This window comes from Silurus aristotelis, assembly GCF_946808225.1.
Source record: "Silurus aristotelis genome assembly, chromosome: 3".
Lineage (NCBI taxonomy): Eukaryota > Metazoa > Chordata > Actinopteri > Siluriformes > Siluridae > Silurus > Silurus aristotelis.
The window spans coordinates 25,698,978-25,722,494 of record NC_139576.1 but is presented as its reverse complement, the minus strand read 5'-3'; the positions used below and the strand labels follow the sequence as shown (position 1 = coordinate 25,722,494).

The following is a 23,517-nucleotide window of genomic DNA, read 5'->3' as shown; positions in this document are numbered from 1 at the left end:
CTTCAAAGAATCGAACAACTGCACATGAGACTTCAAAGCATCTGGCTCCTTTTATTACTTAATTGGGCCAACAGCTATGGATGACTGCTTGTTCCATTTCAAACAAAAGCTTAATGAATGATTATCACAGATATTTGTGGCTAACACACACACACACACACACACACACACACACACACACGCACACAGTTTAATTGAGTTTAATTGGGAAATTAAATAAAATTGTAATTATGCAAAAAAATATATATATAATAATTAAATGCCATATTTGATGCACTACCCTCTGGGCACTTTCAGGGGTCTGTCAAGTTTTTCCAGGTGGGTTCCTGGCTGTGTTAATAAAAATCTGAACAAAGCAGTATTATAATGGGTTTATTAAAGGAAAAAATTAAGTCTCTTTGGCTGGTAATTAAAAGGAAAGGGGGTTCTAAATCTACAGTAAATACAGTAACTACAGTAAATACAGTAACAGTACAGTGAATAGTCATGTAAAACTAAGAAATAGCATGAAATCAAGTTTGGGGAAGTACAAGGTTCAACAATGAAAATGAAAAATTAGATTTGTTCTAAAAATTAAATCTGTGCTGTGGTCAGAGATTCATGAAAAATAATTCTATAAGAATTATTTTACTCTGGTCATGTCTACACAACATTTGAGAGACACTGCTTTATACAACCAGTGTATTATAATTATTGTGACTGTTATTATTCACTCGTTTATTTATTCATTTATTCTTTTTTCACCTAACACTGGGCGCACGGCAGGAACAGTTACACAGGTGAGATGCCAGTTAATTTTAGGACACATTTACACACTTATTCATGCCTAAGGGAATTAAGCTATCTGCATGTCTAATCAAACTACCTGCATGGTTTTGGACAGTCGGAGGAAATCACAAAGCCCAAAGCAACCCACGCAATCAGCAAGAGAATATGCAAAATTTCAGATAGAAAATGTTTAGAATTAAACCCGAGACCCTGGAGCTCTGAGACAGGATTGCTATTATTAGTAGTAGTGGTAGGAGCAGTAGTAATACTAGTAGTACATAGACTTTATAACTTCATAAAATCCCAACTTATTGTTCATTTATTTATAAGGCTCAGTATTCAGTAACTACAATACATGATTCAGTAACTTTAATAAAACTACCAGGAAAGTTACTGAGTTATAAGCGAGAGCAATGTAACTTTGGACGCACCATAGTACCCAGTTAAGACATAATCTTACTTTTTCTTTTCTCAGAGGATAGTACTGTATTATTAATATGTTGCATAACAATAAACAAAAGGGGGGGGGTAAGCTATTTTTTCTTCTTGATTCCCTTTTTTAAGGGAAAAAAATATCCCGAGGTGTAGTTGGCAGTCAACTCAACCCATCCAATGTATTTCAGCCACAATGAGTGTTGTCTCTGTGGAGGAGCTAAAAAAAAAAGAAGCTCGCCTGTAGTCGGTTGTTGATCTTTTTTTTATATGAAATTTAATGAAAGGAACACAACTAGAAGGCTGAAAGTAACATGTTTAATCATATTGTCATTTATTACAGGCCTTTAAAAATATCTTTGTTGGTTGGCATGCATTTATGGCTTTCACAATCCCACCTTCGAATTGCAAGCAGGCACTTTATTTCCAACGAGAAAAGATACAAAAATCATGCTGCGTTAGTGGTCACCAATAAACTTTACTATCTGCTGCTGGTGTGCCTCCCGATATACGGTGGCATGCAATGCGACGACGAGAAGAAAAGTGTAAAAAGTGAAAGTGTGCAAGGCTAGTACATTGTGTGCTGTGTAGGATTTGCTTAAGAAATTCTTCCTGTCGCCTGTCGAAGGCCATCCAAACAGCACGCAGCTCTGACATTTTAACACTGCAGCAGATGGCAAACACCACTTCCCTCCGTCCTCTGGCTACAGGCATGGCACAGCAACCCCCTCTGCACACACACAACCAAATTCTTTCGCTCCTTCAGCACAGCTCTGGCAAATCAATATGTTCCAAAAAAAAAAAAAAAATTGGTTTTGCTTTGTTTTCAAACTAGGTCAGACTCAAACTACCATAAAATTTACTATACCACCAGAGGGGAGGCAGTAATCTATTTTGGAAGCCAGCCCAAATGGAAAACTCGTACCCAGAGTCTCAGCAGCCTATGTGCTGGCCCCAAAACCCCACATGGGGGAGCAGGGTTTAGAAGAGCCAGGCTGTAGCACCATAATACACTCTAAAAAAAGAAAATCTATGAAAGCTAATTTTAAAGGCGAGCTGGACATGGCAATACCATGTGAGCTACTGAAGGTTAATATGTTATCTGAGAGGCAAAGCTCACAGAAGTCTCCAAACACAGTCAGAACAGTTTTTAGCCGAGCACTTGAGCGTACGCACCATTTGTTTACAATCGATCAGCTTAATCTCAGCTGCTATTTATGGATCCTGTCTATTCAATCTGTCCAATGCTACACTCAAAATAAAGGAGAGAAAAGAAAAGAGAGAACAAGAGAGACAAAGATGGAAAGACAGGCAGACAAGCATGATAGCACTTCACAGGCAGAATCAAATGTAACTATAGTTTTGAAGGACAATCAGTGCCCTAGAGCGCATTTACACTAAACGAATCAAACCAGGTGGGAACAGCTCCTGACAATTCAAGCTTAGCAGCCCCCCCATCAGCCTGTGCACCAATTGGCATCCTTTCACACATCTCAAGACACTCTAATCACTAAATCTTCCAAATGCCAAATGGGCCTTTCACTCACCCCCCCTCAGCCATGGGAAATGTAAAATAGCAAAAAGTAAAGTACAGCCCATCTGCATTGCAGGCATATATTTGCAAACCTGTGTTTATTTATAGGTACTCTACTCACTTAATATTGCATTTGTCAGTGTCAGCTTTGTGTCCTAATCTTGACCTCTGTCAGCAGATCATTAGTAACCACTTTTGCTCCAAACCTACCGCTCCACCCATATTTTCCCCCATATGACTGAATGGAGAGAATAGGGGGAGAAGTCTATCAGCTGCCAACATTGGCTACACTTTGCTTTACACACACACACACACACACACACAATTGTGTACTGAGTAACCCCATGGACACCCCACAGACATTAGACAAGGCCAGTACAGAGAATGCAGCTCCACGTGGTTTGTTAGGGTGAGTCAAACAGAGAAGGCGGTTTTGAATACGAGTAAACAGCACTGATGGTGTCCGTGCACATGGAACAACCACAAAAAAAAAGGAGGGAGGGGACACACATCGAAAACAAATCCATGCAAATAAAGTACATTGTTTGCAGGACACTGCAGAAAATTATACATTAGCATCCTTTTAATTTGGTGCATGTTCAGTGTTAGAAAAGCAGCAGCACGGGAGTGGTTGTAGCTTATGTTAGTCTGGCTCTAAAAAGGAAGTTGGGAATGGGACCAAATAAAGGAAGCTGCACAAACTGTTACATACTGGGATTTGTACTGTAGCTACGTGAAAACATAGTCACGGGACGAGAAGAGCCTGCTGAGACTTACTGTGTTATAGTACAGGATATAATCGGAGAACATAACACCAGTCTATTGTCATTACATTAGGCATATATGTAGCACAGATTTGTCTGAATGTGGTGCTTGTTATACTGTTATTCCATGAGATTAAAATGAAAATCAGAATAAGGTCTGACGTAGTTCCACATACAGACACACAGGAATATATGCTTGCACACTTTGTCTCTCTAGCTTTGTCTCTCATTGTTCTGTCGTTCCATTTAGCCACGTTTATTTGTACAGGCTGGTAGTGGACTTGAGCTCGGGTCCACTGTAGTACTGGCTGCAGTTGGGGTCACCCCTCACTCGGGTCGAGGAGGGAATCTGGATACCGGTGTGGGGGTTCACGCACCAGCATTCACCCCTTTGCCCGTGGGTGGACATGTGGCACTGAAACACAAAGAGACAGGAAGAGAAGGTAAGGGCAGGGATGGTGTTTCCGCGGTTAATGAAGTGCTCAGTACAGTGATCAGAAGGCAGAGACATGGAGGGTGAAGCCAAACCCCAGCAATGACAGCACCCGCCTCATTGGTCACAGCACGGCTCTTTGACCCCCCACTGAGCACTCCCAAAATGAGGTCATGATTGAATCGGACACAGCTTAAACAGGGACCCCGTAAAAAAAAAAAAAAAAAAAAAAGAACAACGCAAGAAAACAATTTTTTCCTTCAGTGAGAAAGAACAAAAGCGCTGACAGTTACATTCACTACACAAGGAACGAGATGTTTTACAGAACAATTTAGGGTGGAGAGGTAAACTTTTTTTTCGAGCCCTGGGAAAACTGAGCTTTTGCATCAAAACAAGCCAATAATTTTATTTGTACCAGGAGTACTTGGCCTTGTTTTACCTCCATCGCGTAACACGATGTTGTCACTGTGCTGAGAAAGATTGCGCATATAAATTTGTTTTGGCTCTAAAAATAAGTGGGTCCAAGTCAAGGACATGCAAGAGATGGAGAGGTGGAAAAAAAAAAAAAAAACAAGTGTCTTACTTCCCACAGACTGGAGACAGTCAGTAAGCAAACATGATAGTGATCCTGTAACCTGCAGCTCAGACTCTCTCGCTGCTTTGAGAAAACACCATTGCTTCCGAATATTTGGAAAGTTTTTTTTTTTTTTTTGTCCTTGAAAGTGTTCTTCCGATTATTTTAATCCCCATGTTATTCCAGTTTGTGTTAGAGCAGACCATGCAACCAGTGTGGATGAAAGGTTATATATTGCTTCATGTTAAGATTGCAAGATGTCGTGTCGATAATTGTTCATGCCTTTTCTGTCCTGGCTGGAGAGAGCATTGACAGCTTTGGGGATGCCTTTACTTGTTGCTTAATGTCCCAAGAGAACAACTGAATGACTACTGGGCTCTAGAGCAAGACCCTCAACTCTTAACTGCTCAGCTGCATGCTTGGAACACATCCTGTCTTAAAGTTACTTTGAATAAATGTGTTCCACAATGGATGGCTTCTGTAATTCATATAAGCAATGTAATGAAACTCCATCTATGTCATGAATATATGCCAATAATTTGTATGTTCGTGTTATGGTGTACCTGTTTTATGTTATATTGTCCGTTACTGTCACAGTTGGGAAACGTTAGTTCATACAGGTTCTCCAGGTGTCCCTTGTTGTCATGGAAGGTCATTTTAGAGATCTCTTCCAGCACTTTGTCCAGCTCCTGTTGACATTGGCTCTGTTAAGCCAGAAACACACACACACACACACACACACACACACACACACACACACACACACACACACACACACACACACACCAGACAAAAGAGAAAGCAAGATAAGAACCAGTTCGGCAGCTTTATGAAACATAGCCGATATTCATCTCTCACTGACTTTTTTTTTTTTTTTTTTCCAGGGCTACACTTTTACTCCTTTTCTCTCTCTCATGTACCACACAAAAAGAAAGACTCCTCTCTATTACTTTCAAACTCTTTCTCTCTCTTTCTCTCATTTTGGCTGCTTGTTGCTTGGCCCAGGATAACAGGGTATCAAAAAGCAAACCCTGTCAGGGATCTTATCCACATCGTTTGGATGAATGGTTCTACAGATGAGGGCTTGCGATACTCAGGTCCAAACTCTCGACATATCAATCTGACATTCATACTTATTTTTTCCCCCTTTTTTTGCTGTTTGCTGGAGATGGCTGTTGAATAAACTTTTTTTTTTTTTTTTTTTTTCTGGAGCTAAAGAAAGCACCATTTTTTCCGATTGCATGGTTTTTTTCTTTTACACCAGCAACAACTAAATATATCAGTTGTTGTTGAGGGTTTTTTAGGTCCAAAAAACTTGAATATGTTCAGTGGCTATTTGTGAGTGTACTATTGACAGTTCCAAAACTAATTAATGTGAGTTATGATTTGTAGCAATAACAATAATAATAACTTTGCAGGAACTGAACAATGGGGGGAAAATGGCATCTTCTTGGCCAAATAACACTTTAAAATGAGAAAAACACACACACACACACACACACACACACACACACACACACACACACACACAAATAAAGGTTTGCTTATAAAATTGCTGAAACAACTTGGCTATAGCCAAAGTACGGTAATGATAGATTGAGAATGTTGTTTTAGGATGAAGTCATGCAGCAGCGGTCAGCTGGATGGAGAATTCGAAGATCCAGGTAGGACATGGTACATTTCCAAGAAAAGTTAATTAACTTGCTGTAGATATATGCGATGGCCAAAAGCGATAGAGGGTAAGTTGCAGAAATACCAGTGTGATAAGGGATAACTCGTATAAATTCGGCAAAGTTGCCAAGCGTTTGTTCTCTCTCTGCAATGCGTTTGTCACTGGCTTTTGTCACGAGTCAGTGAGTAATGATGAAGACCTCCCTGAAACATTTAGAGATCATTTAAGCCAGCTGAGGAGCACCTACTGCTTAAATTGACCAGTACTTGTCTGTGAAGCTTTTTCATGATCATTTTCAAAATGTGTACATCAGACAAATTGCCAGTTTTTTTAAACATGGAGGTGTGCTGTGATGTATGTTAATGTCGTAACCAGAAGATGGCACTGCTGTACTAAGCACAATGCTAGCCAAGATCAGTGCGGGCTTTTGCATGAATCGCTCCAATGACTCTGCTCCAGTAGAATCCAGAGGTGTATCTAGGCTATTAGATAGCGGGTAGAGTAGCGAAGGTGGGGGCAGGAGCAAACGTTGGCACAGACACTAAGGTATACAAAGGACAAGGTTGCATTCAAGGAATGCATAATGATTTGCCTACATAATGAAATTACTCTACTGGTTTCATAGTGGCTCGATTTGTAAGGGATTTGGTCAAAATAATATCCTAAAGGAAAATAATCACCAGATTTTGGAGTGCTCTACTACCATCATCAACTGCAGATATATCTTTAATAAGAAAGACGTTCCACTACAGATCCTACTCTGAAGATTTTTTTAGTTACCCATTACCATACTAAGACACATTATTTCGAGCTGTGTCTATTTGGAAGTTTTCCCAGTTTCCTCATCCTATCCCAGCCACCATGCTGAAAAATTTTGTTTCAACCACTCAACCTTGTCTTTTTGATCACCACGTACTTCATTTAATATAAACCGAAGTTGAATTGTATTAAAATGACTCTTATGAGTTACTTTCTAACGTGTCATTGATCACAGCTGTGAACCTGCACCACCCCTGTGGCCATGCCCCTGTAAGCTTATGTAACTGGGATCTAAGAATTCTAAGAAAAACGTTCATGACCAGTGCTGTGCACACCAACCCTGACAGAATCTTACCATTCTTGGACGAGGATTTTTGGGCTCATCCACTCGATTCATCATTCTGGTCTTCTGCTCATTCTGGTGATGCTTGAACATAGTCTCCCTCATGTGCCAGTAGGCATCTTTGTTTGGCCTCCTCGGGATCGGAGGCCTTGTGGTATATGGATCTCCTGACAGAGGAAAAGTAAAAACTGCTGTTTATACATTTCAAGTAGAGAAATAAGCAATTGGGCCAACATGGTTTCACAAATGAAACTCCTTTACATAAATGCCATAAGTTGCATGTATGACGTATCAAATAAGAGATTAGGTAAATTTAAATAGTAAGTTTAAACTATGGTTTAAACTTGATCTAAATAAACCTTATTTGTTTATTAAAATTCATGCAAATGTCTCCTGATAATATGCATTCCAAAATATTGTGGTTCCACAACTAATAATTAACTGGAAGCTTTATTAAAATCATAGTTAGCTAACAACAATCATATCATGGTAATAAATCTGGTTTCACAGCCTTTAAAATTGGGCAGAGCAGTTTAGAAACACTGTTATTCTCACTCACTTACTTATAATAATAGAATCATCCCAGTCAGGGTTGCTGTGTATCTGGAGCCTATCCCAGTAAGACTGGGCACAAGATGGACAATTCATCCAGAATTTGATTCCCAGTTTATCTCAGGGTATCTGTCACACACTCATTCACACCTAAGGGCAATGTGGCATAGCCAATCTGCCCACCTGCATGTTTTTGGACAAGTGGGAGGAAACCAGAAAACATGGAAGAAACCCATGTGAACAAGTGGCGGGCAGTCAGGGCCAGCAAAGCCTTCATTGCTGGCCTAGACACTATCAGAAACACTGACCCACAATTAAAAACTAAATTCTAATATTTGTTCCATGAAATTCTATTAATTAATTCCCAACAGTTTATTCTCTTCTTTTTGTAGTGTTTCTCTTGGCTGCACTGCTTCCAGTACGTGTATGTGGAAGTAAAAACTTTTGTCAAATAAAATTTTAGCCTCTATGTGCTGCCATGTCAATTTAATCAGCCCAGGGCCTGTAACTCCAGAATAGCGTCAGCATTTTCCCGTTCTCTGATTGTTTGGTCGGAAGGAAACTGTTACAGCCAAATTAGACTGGCAAAACACGTGTGTAGCGCTCTGCACACATTAATACATCAGAGTTAGACTTTTTATTGCCTACGGAGGAAGAAAAATGTATTTGGTCTCTGACATACTTAAAAATCCATTTTCAAGAAAAGCTAGACATTGTGAGAAGAGGTCAGCCAACCCCGAAGCTAGCTAGCTTGTCTCAGCCTGGGAAAGGGCTTGTTCTCCAGTTACAGACCAGTGAATACGAGCGGTACCACTGGATTACAGCTTCTGAAGAGCGGTGCAAATTATGAGTCTGCATCTCTGGTGAGTAGGTTGTATATTATTTAAATTTTTAATGTTTTTGTCATGTTATTAGACAAATATTGATTCTGAACTGCTCCAGATGATGTAGGTGCACAGTTGCGGTGATAGTGTAGAGGTTTGGATTCTAAACTGGTTTTGTTGCTTTAGTAAAATGGTATTCACCCCTCATATCTGAAATGCCTCTCTCTGTTATGCCACGCGTTGTTATATCGTGTTTTTGTATTGTATTGATGGTTTCTATAATTGCAACATGAGAGTGGTGGTATTAGGAGGTGGATTAAGTCGGGTAAGTCCTTACTGAAGTCCCAGGTACCACATGCACGGCCCGCCACTGATGTGAACACTGGTACTAAATCATCAGACATTTAGTACCAGTTAGTACCCAGGGCTCAGAATTGAACCCAGGACCCTACACACTGTGCCACTGTGCATCCTAAAGTCAATAGTTGAAATAAAAAATGTCTGAACAAGCTTCTTACCTCCATGATAAAAGGCTTTGGAATTTATAGGCGCTTGAACTGCTCATGCTTAGATGTTGAGAATTTGTGTGTGTGTGTGTGTGTGTGTGTGTGTGTGTGTGTGTGTGTGTGTGTGTGTGTGTGTGTGTGTGTGTGTGTGTGTGTGTGTTTTTATTACAAAACAGAACAGTTATTTTTTCTAATATACACTAAAGATAATTTGTATTACTTTTTTTTTTAGTCCAATCATTGTCACAAAAGGTACAGTGACTCAAGTCTCCCATCACTGGTTCTAGTATCCCAATGCAGGAGATACCAGTGAGTTTTATGATCCCATATGTGCATGACCTCATTCTTTGTCCCTTTCTGCCAGTGGCAGATCACATGTGCATGCTTATTTTTGTCCTCTATAATCAGGGTACTATCATGGTGCAATTACCATCATTTCCATCAAATGAGCCCTTCCTTCTTTTTGTTTGTCCTGGCACTCAGAGGACTCCCTTGAGGGACTACACTGGGGAATGTCATTCCCAGTAAATGTCAGTTCTACAGTCGGTGGGTCATTCAGTGGCTGTTTGGCTGGCTCGCAAACATTACTTGGCTCCATGAGCTCATAACATTCTGTAGTGTATACAGTTGAGGGAATGGGTGTCATGGAGAGTAGCACCTGTAGACCATGCGGCCAGTTCTCTGCGCTGAAACAGGCGTCAGCTGTCTTTGCGTCAGAACAGGCCCGAGCACTGGATTTGATAAAGGTGAAGGTTTTGTTTTTTTAAGGTGCACATTGTCTAGCCATAGTTTCCTCAGCCTTGAATTTCCTCCAGCTCATGAGAAGCAGGCCTAAGAATAGTGTCCAGAAACTGCTGGGCAACTTTTCCAGAGCTTGCCTCATTTTAGAAATTGCTAGTGGGTGTGCTTTGTGGTGGACACCTGCAGTTACGTAGACATTAAAGCATCCCTTCTCCATGGTCACATTCCTGGGTCAGTCCCAGCAACACCTCCTACTCAAAGTCCCTTCTATACTACTTTTTTCTTTCCCCTTTCTACTCAGTGTGTGGGCTATGTGTGTACAAGTGTACAATGTAATACAATTTCCTTTCTCTGGTGGAAATAAGCCCATGTCTGTGGAAGATATTTCAGATCTGTGTGTGTGTGTGTGTGTGTGTGTGTGTGTATGATGCATCTATGAGATCTTCTAGGGATTTACATTCGTCATGAACAACTAAACTTAGTATTGTTTTAGCAAGTATTGTTTTAGCATGAAACACAGCACATGATCAGAGTTTCAGTTTACAGTGAAGTATTACATTATGCAATGATTTGCCTATTGTAACTGCAGGGGCTGGTGTAGTATAGTTTCAATGAGATAATGAAAAAGCTGCGAAGAGAAATAATAACAATAAATTGCATCAGATCTCCAAGTTTGAAGAAGTTGCATAAGTGTACATAGTCAAATTCGATTCAGTTCAGGACAACTGTAGTATAGCAGGACAACAATGTTCAACAGTAGACACTGTCATAAAGCAGCTTACCATCATTCTTGGATGTTAAGTTATATCCCAAATGAGCAAGCCCGAGGAAACAGTGCCAAGGAAAACCCCCTGAGACGACATGAGGAAGAATCATTAAGAGACATTAAACTTGAAAGGGAACCCATCCTCTTCTGTGTGTATCCCCTTATATTGGGAATATTTGCAGATTTTACTAAACAAGTTCCGAATAAGGGGGGGAGTGGTGGCTCCAGCGGTTAAGGCGCTGGGATGTCGATCGGAAGGTCTGGGGTTCAAGCCCCGGTATCGCCAAGCTGCCACTCTTGGGCCCTTGAGCAAGGCCCTTAACCCTCTATGCTCCGGGGGTCCCTTACGAGGGAAATATCAAGGTCCGTGACGTGGGGCCGCCTTCCCGTGGGCTCACCACCTGCAGGAGGGACCGTAAGGGACAGTGCTGTGAGGATTGGGCAGCAGTCGAAGGCGGGGGCTTGCTTAGACTGCTGCCCCCGCGACCCGAATTACGGATAAGCGGGAGAAAATGATGAATGAGTTCCGAATAATTAACTGTATGAAATATATCCTGTCACTGCCTACTGAATAAGCACCGCTACTCTGTCGTCACTTTTTGGCTTCATCTGAACGCAAGTAAAGACGTATAGTGATGTGGCCACACATGCCCTTCTACAACAGCAGTACAGAAAATGAGATGAGATACACCTGTGAACAGTGTGTTGAATAGGTGTTTTTGTACATAGAATTTATTCACAAGAACGATGTTAAATGTCAGCTAATTACAGAGTGTAAACGGTTATAGCTGTAGGTCAGAAGAACTTAGAAGAACTGCTTCATGCTGAATTTCCAAATTAGCTTTTGGAAAAGCGCCAGTCTCTGGTAAGCATTCCTACGAGTGCTGTGGGATTTGCATAGCACTTTAAAAAGTAGCCCACAGCCCTACCTAAACGCTGATAACCTGTGAATGGGAAAAACACCCCCTCATTAAACTCCACCACACAGTCTTGCACAACTATTCACCCCAGTTGGTCTTAAGCCTCTGAATTAGTTTTGGAACAACCATCCGACATGAAATATTACATAGTTAGTACAAAACACTTCGTAACGCAGGGCCCCAAAGTCATAGAATATACTGTACATAAACAGCGTCATAAAGATCAAAACAATTCCAGGGAAAATTTTGGGAAAAGTGTGAACCAGGGATTGGCGCAACATTAACCTATAATTAAAGTTGGAAAGAATGCACCGAAAGATGACCCAAGGATACTTTAATACCTCTGCAACCACGAAGTGTCTTCTTTTTTGTGTCAGAAAATATTTTGCGCATCCAAAAAAAAAAGGGGTTTTCCTCAAGAAGAAATTCAAAGGGGTTATTATGTTGGTTATTAGGTTGCAGATTGGTGTTCAAACATGGCACTAACTTCATGTCTGAAGAACATGTATTACTATTATTGCTGTTATTAAAGCTGTGCTAATTGTTTGCATTGCATGAAGTTTGATATTTTATACAATCGGAATAAATGATACAAAAATAATTGGTCTGCTCCACTCTTAAGCTAGTGTTATCTTTAATTATGAATGCAACAGCAGTGTTGTGCTATAAATCAGAACCTCACTGCTGTTTGCTGACTCATCATCTCTTCTAATGTGTGGAGGAAAATGCCTGCAGGCTCGAAATGTGCATATTCTTTGTGTGGGCATGTTTTCCTATCTTCTGGGGGACCAAACGTCTCTAAAAAGTACAAGCATATTTGACAGTGTAGATCTTGTGAGCACATTCGACTTGGCCCAATGGGGAATAAAAGCACAGCGTTAATAAAAATGCTCTGCATACAAATCAACTGAATTGAATAATAATCTATGTTGATGGCCCTCACAAAGGTAATATGACAGATGTGTGTTTTATTGCATGTCTACATGACGCATGCAAACTTAAACAAAATCATACCTTTCACCATTGTCTTCTGTTATTCAGGAGGCACTAATTGGTACATATTAAAGGTTAAAATGGCTTTTAATTAGGCTTCGATTGTGCCTTAATTAAAAAGTATCACACAAAATATGAGTAAAAAAATTATTACGGGTTCAGATTAGGAAACCTTAGAGGAGCTTTAAGATTTCCTGGAAATGTTTATAAAGCCAAATGGAATCAACTTAGATTTATTTCGCAGCATGGTGTTGATATCTTTCTGGCGCCACTGACCTGTATTTTACCTATTGAAGACTGCCAAAGCTCAGGCTTTAAACAAGCTGTTGAGCAACAGCGACCGTGTCACACCCACCTAGCATGTGGCTAAGCATCTGACATTTTAGACTATGGTTGCCATATACACCAGAACTAACTAAAAAATTTTACAAACTTTGGCTAACCAAAGTCTAACACTCCCCAAGTGCAAAACAACTTAGAATGTCCAGCAATATGAGATTGGTACTTTTTATGTGGGACAAGGTCATAAAAGCACTGTTTTTCATATTTTGTTGCTCTGAAGGTCATAAAAGCCAAAAAAAAAAAAAAAAAAAAAAAAAAAAAAAAAAGGGAATTAAATAGCACCAAGCTCCACAAGAACTAACTACGAAACCCAAACATACACCTTCAATCACCCATCACATTCCCACATGAACCTCATGTTTCCAAACACATGCACAAGATCAGCCCTGAACCACCAGTCGTTTTAAAGAACACACACACACACACACACACACACACACACACACACACACACACACACTGTTCCAGGCTAATGGCTATATTTCGGCACACAAGTTATGAAATTATATATATATATATATATATATATATATATATATATATATATATATATATAATTTTTTTTTTTATTTTTTTTTTTTTTTGTACAGTAAATGTAGACTGCTTCTCTGTGTACCATTCATCTATCTAACTTTTATCTGTCTCTTAATTTAGGTAAACAACACATAAAGGCCTCACATCAGTTTGTCTTTTAACAAGACTGTCGACGTGACAGTCTGAAAGTGCTGCTTTGAACTCAACCGTATTGCTCTCCGCTGTAATCTGTATAGGGTAGAGGGATCGGGGGAGTATGAGCACAAGTATTTCTTTCCACCACCTGGCTAACACTCTTGATGCTTTAAATGCCCTTTGCCCCCAGGCACTTGTGAAAAACATATACAGTTTATAAATAAAATCAAAAAGTCAGGCTGGCCACAAGGAGCCTCTCTTGGGTCACAGGTGCTGACATGTAGCTACCACCCGAGGCATCCCCACTCTAATTAGGCTCTGTAGGGGAGCTGGAGAGAGGACGGTAGGGGGAATAGGACAGGTCCAAGCACATTACACTCCCTCAGGCATCTGGAGGCAAATAGAATACTCGCGTCTCAACTGAGGATATGAAATACAAACAGAAAAGACGTGTTTACGAGATAAAACCAAAGCTGACGTTTCTGAGTGAGATGGAAGAAGAGTAGCTCTTAAAAGGGATTTGTATAAAACTGCAATATATATATATATATATATATATAGATAGATAGATAGATAGATAGATAGATAGATAGATAGATAGATAGATAGATAGATAGATAGATAGATAGATAGATAGATAGATAGATAGATAGATAGATAGATAGATAGATATTAATTTCATTTCTGTCTCCTGAACAGTTCTTGGGTAATGCCCAAAAATGTTTCATTGAGCTTATCAATTATAACATGAATGGAACTGAAATAAACAGGATTACATCACGTACACTACCAAAGATCGATTGATTCAGGGTATCCACTAAACCTGAGGCTTTTAGAACCTTTGTGGAGAAAGAATATGAGTTGATAGTCATAAACATACAATATACCACTATAACAGAAGCCACTAAAGCATGCTCTAAATAAGTGTTTGAATCTTTTGTGTGTGTGTGTGTGTGTGTGTGTGTGTGTGTGTGTGTGTGTGTGTGTGTGTGTGTGTGTGTGTGTGTGTGTGTGTGTGTGTGTGTCCTTGTCAAGAAAACCCATTATGAGGCTTTTAAACATATCCCTTACCAATATGCTTATTGATTTTCATGATGTTTTATGAATAAGCTTAGTGATATCTCCTATATTGCATGCCAAGGTTCGTGACAGAACATATAACACTGCACTTCAGAAAGCACTGCTTTAGACAAGAGCACCTGACAATGCATTGAAATTACAAAATAATTATAAAGCAAAGAACACTAACAGTTGATGTTATTGAAGACAACTTGGTGAAAACCAGACCCTGTTTCATTGCTGGACCAGTGCAACAGCAAATCTGAGTCACCATGTCTGATGTGGCCAGATTATTCACCCCTGGTGGTTTGGCAGCTCCGGTTTGTCAAATTCTTGGGCATCAGAAAATACAATGTTTTGTGCAGAAACATCAAACCAATCCAGCCGGGCAGATTCACTTGAGAGACTGGAGTAAGCTCAAAGTTCAGTATGCTAATCGTTGCCAAACTGCATTAGCCTTTCTCTCCCTTTGATTTCCTGGAAATTTAGCGGCAAGTTACGATAATGGTAGCCAATTTGTTTCAAAGCAAATGCCTCTGGCAAAGCAAAGCTGTTGTGATTATTAAAAAAAGGGACCTTTCTAAGAATTGTGAATCAAGTTTGTGCAGTTAGCTACTCTGCTAATGTGAAATACACATGAAAACAGTACAACAGTTCAACAGGTAATGGTTTGTTTACTGGAGGGCAATGGCCTCCCAGTCAACCAGTGCCTAATCAGGAGCTTCAGCCTGAAGTTTTAAATGTTTCTTACATTCATTTTGATTATGGCCAAATAAAATAACATTCCAATATGATTCATACTCAAGTATGCATACTCTATACTCATACGAAACTGAGAACAGATTTTAATCGAGTAGTAACAACAGCAACTTTCAACACTTTGTTGACATGTGTGTAATGGCAAGTACATTAAACGCAGACAAAAACACTTTGTGCAGAATTAACATGTCAATATCGCATTGAATACGGGTGTCGAAATCTCACCCGCCACCATGATGTAATGCTTTAACATCATCGGTGGGCTTTTATAATAACAAAACAATAATTTTCCATTCAAATGGGACAGTATAAACATTCTGCCTCAATGGTCAATGCACTTCTTCAAATGCAAAATAAAAATGTTGATTTATAAGCACTGAACAGTCTGACTTTTTACAAATATTATGCACATCAAATCTTGCAGTCATGGAACGGAACACCATTAACCCCTTTTTATATCCTATTTACAGTACTTTTTAATCATTCTGAGCATATTCTTGGCTCGGATTGTAAATGAGTAAACTACACGGTTATTATCTATAAAATATCACGCTGGAACAATTATTACAACATTGACTGTAATTGAACTTGATCTACACCAGCATCCCATTATATTTTTGAGGACCTCACTGGCTTTGCTTTACAAATCCCTGAGGGCAAACAGCCATTATGAAGGTTGGCCCCCCTGACAGGTTAAAGCACTGGGCCTCTCAAACCCAGACAATGTCTGTTCTCTTGGACAATTGTTTAGGGTCTGTTTAGGCCTATGTCTACTCAGTGCTTCTGAAATCGCCTTCATCTTATCTCCTGAAACAGTTGACTGGAGTTCCTCATAGTCCACGATAAAAAGCAGACACACACACACACACTCAGACTTTAAGGATCGAGGACTCCACTTCTGCGCATGCTCGGTTAACGCAACTCGTACGAAACAAGTCGTAAGACGAGGACACCACTTTAGGGACTTCAGCTTTTAGGGCACTTTTGGTCTTAATGTTGAAGGAAAGCCCAAATGCACGTGTACGAGCGTGCAGCCAGTATACTTTATGCATTCCCCTATTTCTCGCGAGCATTTCTAAGATTTCACCCCCCACCACACACACACAGACCACGGGTGACTCACCGAAATCGGACTCGAAGTCGCGTTCATCATGCGACTCTGAATTGTCGGATCTGACCTGGCAGCTCCCGTGTCCCCTGACCAGCTCGTCCAGCGGCATCTCGGAGCTCTGGCTGGGGGAGCAGCGCAGGCCGCTGCCGCAGCGCGCCGTGTACACGCCGCACGGCTCGCCGAGCTGCAGCGCGCACACGGGACAGCAGCCGCATCCCGGTTCCCGCACCAGCTCCGTGCATTGGGTCGGGGGTTTAGGACACGCCGCTTGCTGCTCCGCCGTGCAGCTCGGACAGCGGAACACGACCTCGGCGCCGGAGGAGAAGAAGGAGGAGGAGGAGGATGAGAGAAAGAGCAGCGCCAAGGAGGCGAGAAACAAAGCGCGCACGCACCGCGACCGCATCGCGTTCTGCCCGGGGCTGCTCTGGAGGATCACGGAGCGCGAGAGCACGAGCCAGATAACGGTTTTCCGGTACGGTCAGCTTCAGGTGGGGGGCAAAAACGAGCTCAAAGAAGCGGCCACGGACAGGTGAGGATTGCCAAGTCTGTCTGCTGGGTCCTATCTGCTGCCATGTTCCTCAGACAACCCCGGCTTGGAGAAAAAAGGCACACGAAACACCCCGACAGTCAAATAAGAGCACTTTGAGCCCTGCACACAAAACTGACACACGTGACAATGTTTTGGAGGACAGTCCACGAGAAATCCGAGGTTGCACAGGAGGGAACAAAACGATTAGCACCGGTACCATAACTATTCACATGAACAGGTCATTTCAGAAGAAAATGCATGCTCATAACATTCGCCTGGTGACGCCATAGGTTTGCATATGCATTGTGTCGTCATGATAATTTACATAACAAAACGTATTACACAAAGAAGGAGGGTTTGCTGGAACAAGGATGATTATTAAGTGTTTATTAATGAAATTGTCTGGTCAAAGCTGAACGAGGTGCTATTTTAATGAGAAGTCAACAACTGATCTCATAGATGTTAATCATTTGCATATTACATCAACACTAAGATTTGAATATCCAAACAACGTGAAGATGGAAGACTTTCTGAAGACAGAGGAGAATAGAATATAGTTTATCAAACAAAGAGCAATAAAAGTGCAAGATGGAAAAGACAAGTGTGACCACTGACCTATTTTATTATTATTTATTTATTTTTGCTGGGAATACTATTAATCAGTGATGGGTTTTGTGGAACAGTGGTCAGTAAATAGACAGTGAAACCAATGTGGAGAACCGATTTGTAGTTGGGAATAATGGTGAGCACTGGTTCCACTTGGGTCAACTACCTGAATCTGTCTGTCTACCTAATCAGTGTATTTCTGACATAATGTCTTATTTCATCTGTAATTGAACACAACTTTTCTTCACTGTGAAGATGGACGGTGCAACAAGATTGTGTGAACATATTTCAAAATAATCTAGTGATATTTTTGAAGATCCTAGTACCACTCAATTGTATAACATGAGCATTTGCATTTGTTACACTCACCACTAATGTTTAGCAGACTAACCTAAAGTTTTCCCACGTCTGTTCTTTCTCTACCACCATCCCTGTAACTCTAGGGATTAGCTGTAACAAGGCATGTTGTGAATGGGAGAGCTCTATTTTGGGCTAATTAGTCGGACTACAGCGTTTTTTTTTTGTTGTAAAAATGAACACAAAGTTTGGCCTACGCTGCCAGTCAGGACTTTCTAAACACCTGGAGTTCATAATGTTTTATTACAGCTTTAATCAGTATTAGTGTTACTGGAAAAAAGACAAGGGCACAAAATGGCAATTATGTCATGAAAAAATATGAGAAACAAGTGTTTTACTAAACACGGGCATTTCTCAATTTTTTTTACGGGTGTCTAAATAAGTGTTTTATTAAAGACATGTGCACTTCGAAGGTTAATAATTTAAATACATTAAATCCAAATAAATCCACTTACAAAATGTATGCTATCAGTGTGAGTCTAAAGCTGCTGTAAAGAAAACAGACACACACTCTCAGTAAAGAAAAAAAAAGATGCTAAATTGTACTGTTCCTTGTCACCTGGAAAAAATAATACACCATTTTTGCATTTAGTAGGTATATTTTATGTAGAAATGTGCATATTGTGTGCATTTAAACTCTAGATAGGTGCCTAAGGATGCACTACATCTACAGTTCCAGGTGATGGAAAATATGCATACTAACAGTATGAAAGAAAAGTGCACTACCATTGTGACAAGTAAAAATACACTCCAGTACGCTTTTTTTCCCCAAAATATTAGAGCAATTTCCATCCCATAATCTGTATAAGATCATAGCAGACAATATTCAGCTGATCTATGACTTTCATCATGTGGTAATTCATCTGGTTAAATAGTCCTACTGGAGCAAGTGTCAGAAACACATATCTCATTTGCGTTTTTACTTCAATCCATCCAATCCCCAAGGTACCCAAGGGTTGAGGGACTGGCAGAAGGGCCGATCCATTTAAAGCATGAGGCAAATGAGCACAAGGAACAAAGTGTTTTTGCTCTTTTGCACAGTTAACAAGCTTCCTGCCAGTGACCCATGGATAAAGTCTGGGCTACGTAGCACAAAGCCATGTGGCAGAGTAAAAGCTGACGTCTGGACCATCTCAGCATCTCAGACTGCGATGATGTAATGTCTGACAGGATACTTCCTCATGCTGCCTTCCATGGCACACAAATTATAGCACATTTGTAATACTCTGGTACTAGCATTTCATTAATTAGCATTAATTCATTTAAACAAAAAGTAGCTTACATAAATATACTTTTTTTTTTTTCAATATAAGGAACGGTGTGTTCTCAAATGTTGATTACCTACTCAGCTCTGTTCTCTTTGTGTAAATATTTGAATTTGCTTTCCAGCCTCAATTTTTGCCATTTGCAAAGAAGTGATTATAGGTGTTGGCTAATAGAGTTCACAGTGGCCTAAATATTAATACTTAATTAGTAAATACTTACCGATGGAATTAATATTGATAAATGTAGGATCCTGAGTGATTTAAATTATAAGGTAACTCAATATATTTGAAAATGTGTGTTGCATTAGTGTGTCATGGTTCTGTTAATTAATGCCCTAAATTTGAAGGGAACTTCAATGTAAAATGTTAGCAGCAATATATAAAAAAGAGAAATCAATTTTTTAGGGGTTATATATAGCATGGCTCGTTACGCATCCGTCTAAAGATGATAAGTCAATCACAAATCCAGGCAGCTACAAGCTATTACTTAGTCTGTGTTGTTTAGGCATTTAAGTAATTGAAGAGAACTGGATAGCCTGTGGCTATTGCAACGTCCAGGATCCTAGGTTTATATCTGAGCTCGGGTTACAAACTGAGTGGAGCTTCACATTCTTCTATGTGACTGCATGTATTTCCCGTTGGTTTCCCCAGTTTTCTCCACCTCCCTAAAACTTGCCAGTAAGTGGATTAACTTAGACTAAATCTAGATATGAATAAATGCACCATGACCCTGACCAGGATAGCAGATGAATGCACAAGCTGACCATTGTCTAAATTTGCTTTTTACATTTTAGCGGAACTTCCAGTTAATGCCCGTTCTTCTGAAATAAATTCCTAGAGATCTTTTTAGGTAGACTTTAAAACCTGAAAATGTAATTTTTCACTCATTTTCTTTATTGGCCATAATTACTTTGACATCATTTCCCTGTGGCCATTCAGTTGACTTTGAACTTGGCTTTCAACCATGTTGACCTCCCTACCATGCCAAAACACACAGCCTCTTATTATATCCAGATATAAATAGTTCTGCTGAGTGTGGAGAATAGTCTGGACATCCTCGTTCTCAGGCTCTTTGAAGATTGCCAGGACAGACTTTACATTGTTAAAGAGGTTTTTAATGATGCTCTGTGTAGTTCTTACAGTCAAATGAGGTGGGGTTCTGCCTCTAGTTTTCACTTGTGGGTGGCAAAAAAAAAAAAAAAGAAAGAAACCTGAAAATCTGTATGCATGTCTCTGTGTCCATGACCAGATTCATCATTTCCTGTGTCTTGTTTTAGGCATGCATGTATGAGTGCATGTATTGAGTTTAGATTTACCTATGGTTAGCTGGATTTAACCTCAATTACAGCTATGCACATGTGCAATTTCATGCAAAGGTTTTGCAGCAGTGGTTTCAATTTCCTTAAAGTTTGTCCGTTGCATTAAGAGAGGCATGTTGAAGGCACTATTTTTCATGTAAATACATGTGGAGACCTCTGAAGTGGTTTGGATGAGCTGATTTAGCATTGTTTTTGAACGGTCCTGGGTCATTTTACTTTCGCAGTAATGTGAATAATCCTCAAAGTCAATTGGTATAAAGAGTGTAGTAAAGCCTTATTAGTTATGAATAAATGAAAAAATTAATTTACTTTATTGTGCTTAAGTTTATACACAAGTCAAAGTGTTTAATAGTAAGTAACGAAAGGAACTAAAAAATGTTATAATAAATATTAATTAATGAACAATTACATATACAGTACATAATGAATGTGATTATTTTTGTTGTTTGTATATTTCTATCTTAGATTTAAAGAATATTTTTAAGTGAATCACCCATATGATATGCTGGGGTAAATTTAAGTATTGTGGACATTTCTTTGCTTGTTTTTATTCAATACACGTTTCTTACAATAATTGGCAAAAGTACTATATAAAATACTATAATATGACAATCCTGGCAGATATTTCTCAGGAAATGAGTTATCAGAGACAGAAAAAGTATCCCATTATCTGTAAATGTAGCCTATAAAAACACAAAAATGCAAATAAAATTTAAAAAAGTCATTAGAATATCCAGAAATTGTCATTATGTTTAATATCTTTTTGTTAAGGTTTTTTTATTCTGCCTGTTTTGATCATTTTCACCATTTTCTAGAGGGGCCTTCAAACCTGCCAGTTTCCCCCCAAGGCATCCGATGCAGAAAAGTTCCAGTGGTTTTATCTCATCTCTATCTCAGATCATTAATGTAGTATTAACATTAATAACAACATTAACATGTGTGGTATATATCAAAGAGCTACAAAGTGCACTGCATACCAGACCCAAAATGTTTTTTGTTCCAGATATGACACAAACCATGCAAACAGGAATTCTGTTTTTAAAAACTCTCTGCGTGTCGACAGAACCTTCAGTTAGAAGGTTAGAAATTTCCGATCCTCAGAAATGTCCTCAAAAGTGATTGTTAGGTGTATGGCATTTGGCAACATGAGCTGGATGCTGGTGCATTAACTAAATCAGAGGAACGTTCAGATTTACCTTACAAATGTAGTATGCATTAAATAAAGCTGAAAGGCAAAGATTTTAGACAAGTCTGTTGTTCATGTCCACAGACAATCAGCATTTCTCCACTGCATAATCTTTTTGCTTAACACTAATCGAAGTGAACATAGCAAAGAATAAAAGACATGCAAACAGACAAGGCGAGGGTTGGACTGATTGGTCCAGCAAGTGCTTTCTAATTGCATTATAACCTAAATGACAAGTGGGTGGTCTGTACTGATGTGACCTAACAGAATTACAGGATTATAATTGGGTTTAACCATTCTCAGCCTCAGAGTAAGAATATTGTGCAGTTTTAAGAGTTCAGAAACCTGAAATACTTTCTGCTATAGCAATGTTTATGCAAAATTCAATGCAATTACCTACACAAGTACAAAGATATGTTTATCTCGGAATTTGAAGAATATTTTTCAGTTAATCCACAGTATAATATATAATTGTAAAGACAGATAATGTGGACTACATCGGGGAAGGCTAAATTTTTTACCTTCATAATTTTATTTAAACATTGATAGAATACTAGAATATTATAATATCAGGCTTTGCTGTGAATTCAAATTAAACTATGCTTTTAACTGAAGGCCAACACACAAGAAAATTTGCCATGTTACCAGCAGAAAATATTCAAATATACAAATATGTCAAACATAAGCAGAAAGAGACTAAGGATGTAGATATTAATCAAAAAAGGATTATCATTTAGTCAGAATGGAAGTGAAAACATGACAAATTTGTCAGAAATTTTATTTTTTTCCACATGACAAGTACTGGGAAGAGAATTTTCAGAACTGAAATTATTACACTTAGATCCAGATCCTGAAACTATACTGAAGTAACTAGTGAAGTAGGACATAGCTTGTAAAAATAAGCTGTGAATGTGAATCAGGTGCAAACACAAACACATGAAATGATGCAATGAATTTCAATGATGCTGCTTTATGAAATCGTCCATTGCTAAAAGTGTATACAAATACAATTAAACTGAAAATCTCTGCGAATACTCTAGCACTTGTGCAAGCAAATTTACAATATGACATTGTTAACCACAAAAGTGAATATCATTGCTCAGATGTGCATGATGTTCGTTGGAATTAAATGCTTATCAAGTTTTCAAAATGAGCCCATATAATTAACTCATTTCATCCAGCCCTCATAAGTCTTTAAAGAGTATGGCTGTTATTGTTATAGGCAGTGTCACAGCGTATGCATCTATGTTTCCGTAAGATTACTATGAAAGCCTGGCAGACTGGAAAACAAAAGTTCTTAAATAAATGTAGAAGGTTTATTCCATTTGTGAACGTTTTTACCCGAATATGTTTGTCTCCCCATCGTTGTTTGTGGACACCTGTTCATAAGATTTATTTCGTGCTTTTTAAATATTTAATTCTACATTAAGTCCATATTTTCTGTTATAATAACCTTTACTCTTTGGGAAAATGTTCCACTAGATTTTGGAGTGTGCGTGTGGAGATTTAAGGTCATACACTGATGTAAGGGGGGGGGGGGGGGGGTTTAGCTACAGTCAGCATTCCAATTCATCCCAAAGGTGTTCAGTAGAGTTCAGGTCAGATTATTATAGCAGGCCACTTAAGACCTTCCACCCCAAATTATGTAAATCATACGTTCATGGAGCTGGCGTTCTGCACAGGAGCATTGTCATTCTAGAGCATGTTTGAGTCTCCTAGTTCAAGTAAATAGAA

General features: G+C 39.3%; 1 protein-coding gene across 2 annotated transcripts; it reads right to left on the bottom strand.

Moving 5' to 3' along the window:
* Positions 1-1,504: 1,504 nt before the first annotated feature.
* Positions 1,505-20,482, bottom strand: igfbp2b (insulin-like growth factor binding protein 2b). 2 transcript variants are annotated; one of them, XM_083537922.1, is made up of 5 exons: positions 16,534-20,482; positions 10,685-10,753; positions 7,292-7,446; positions 5,069-5,209; positions 1,505-3,913 (listed from the first exon to the last, which is right to left on the bottom strand). In XM_083537922.1, the coding sequence occupies exons 1-5, from the start codon at positions 16,922-16,924 to the stop codon at positions 3,755-3,757; spliced, it is 915 nt and encodes a 304-aa protein (XP_083394048.1). In that variant the 5' UTR covers positions 16,925-20,482; the 3' UTR covers positions 1,505-3,754. The 2 variants fall into 2 exon arrangements, with proteins under 2 accessions (XP_083394048.1, XP_083394049.1); XM_083537923.1 differs by lacking the exon at positions 10,685-10,753.
* Between the last annotated feature and the right edge of the window lie 3,035 nt (positions 20,483-23,517).

Coding starts and splice junctions, on each gene's coding strand:
- igfbp2b (XM_083537922.1), bottom strand. CDS start 16,924: ATGCGGTCGCGGTGCGTGCGCGCTTTGTTTCTCGCCTCCTTGGCGCTG. Junction 10,754..16,533: donor CGACTTCGAGTCCGATTTCG/GTGAGTCACCCG, acceptor ATGTCGTCTCAG/GGGGTTTTCCTTGGCACTGT. Junction 7,447..10,684: donor CTTAACATCCAAGAATGATG/GTAAGCTGCTTT, acceptor TTCCTCTGTCAG/GAGATCCATATACCACAAGG.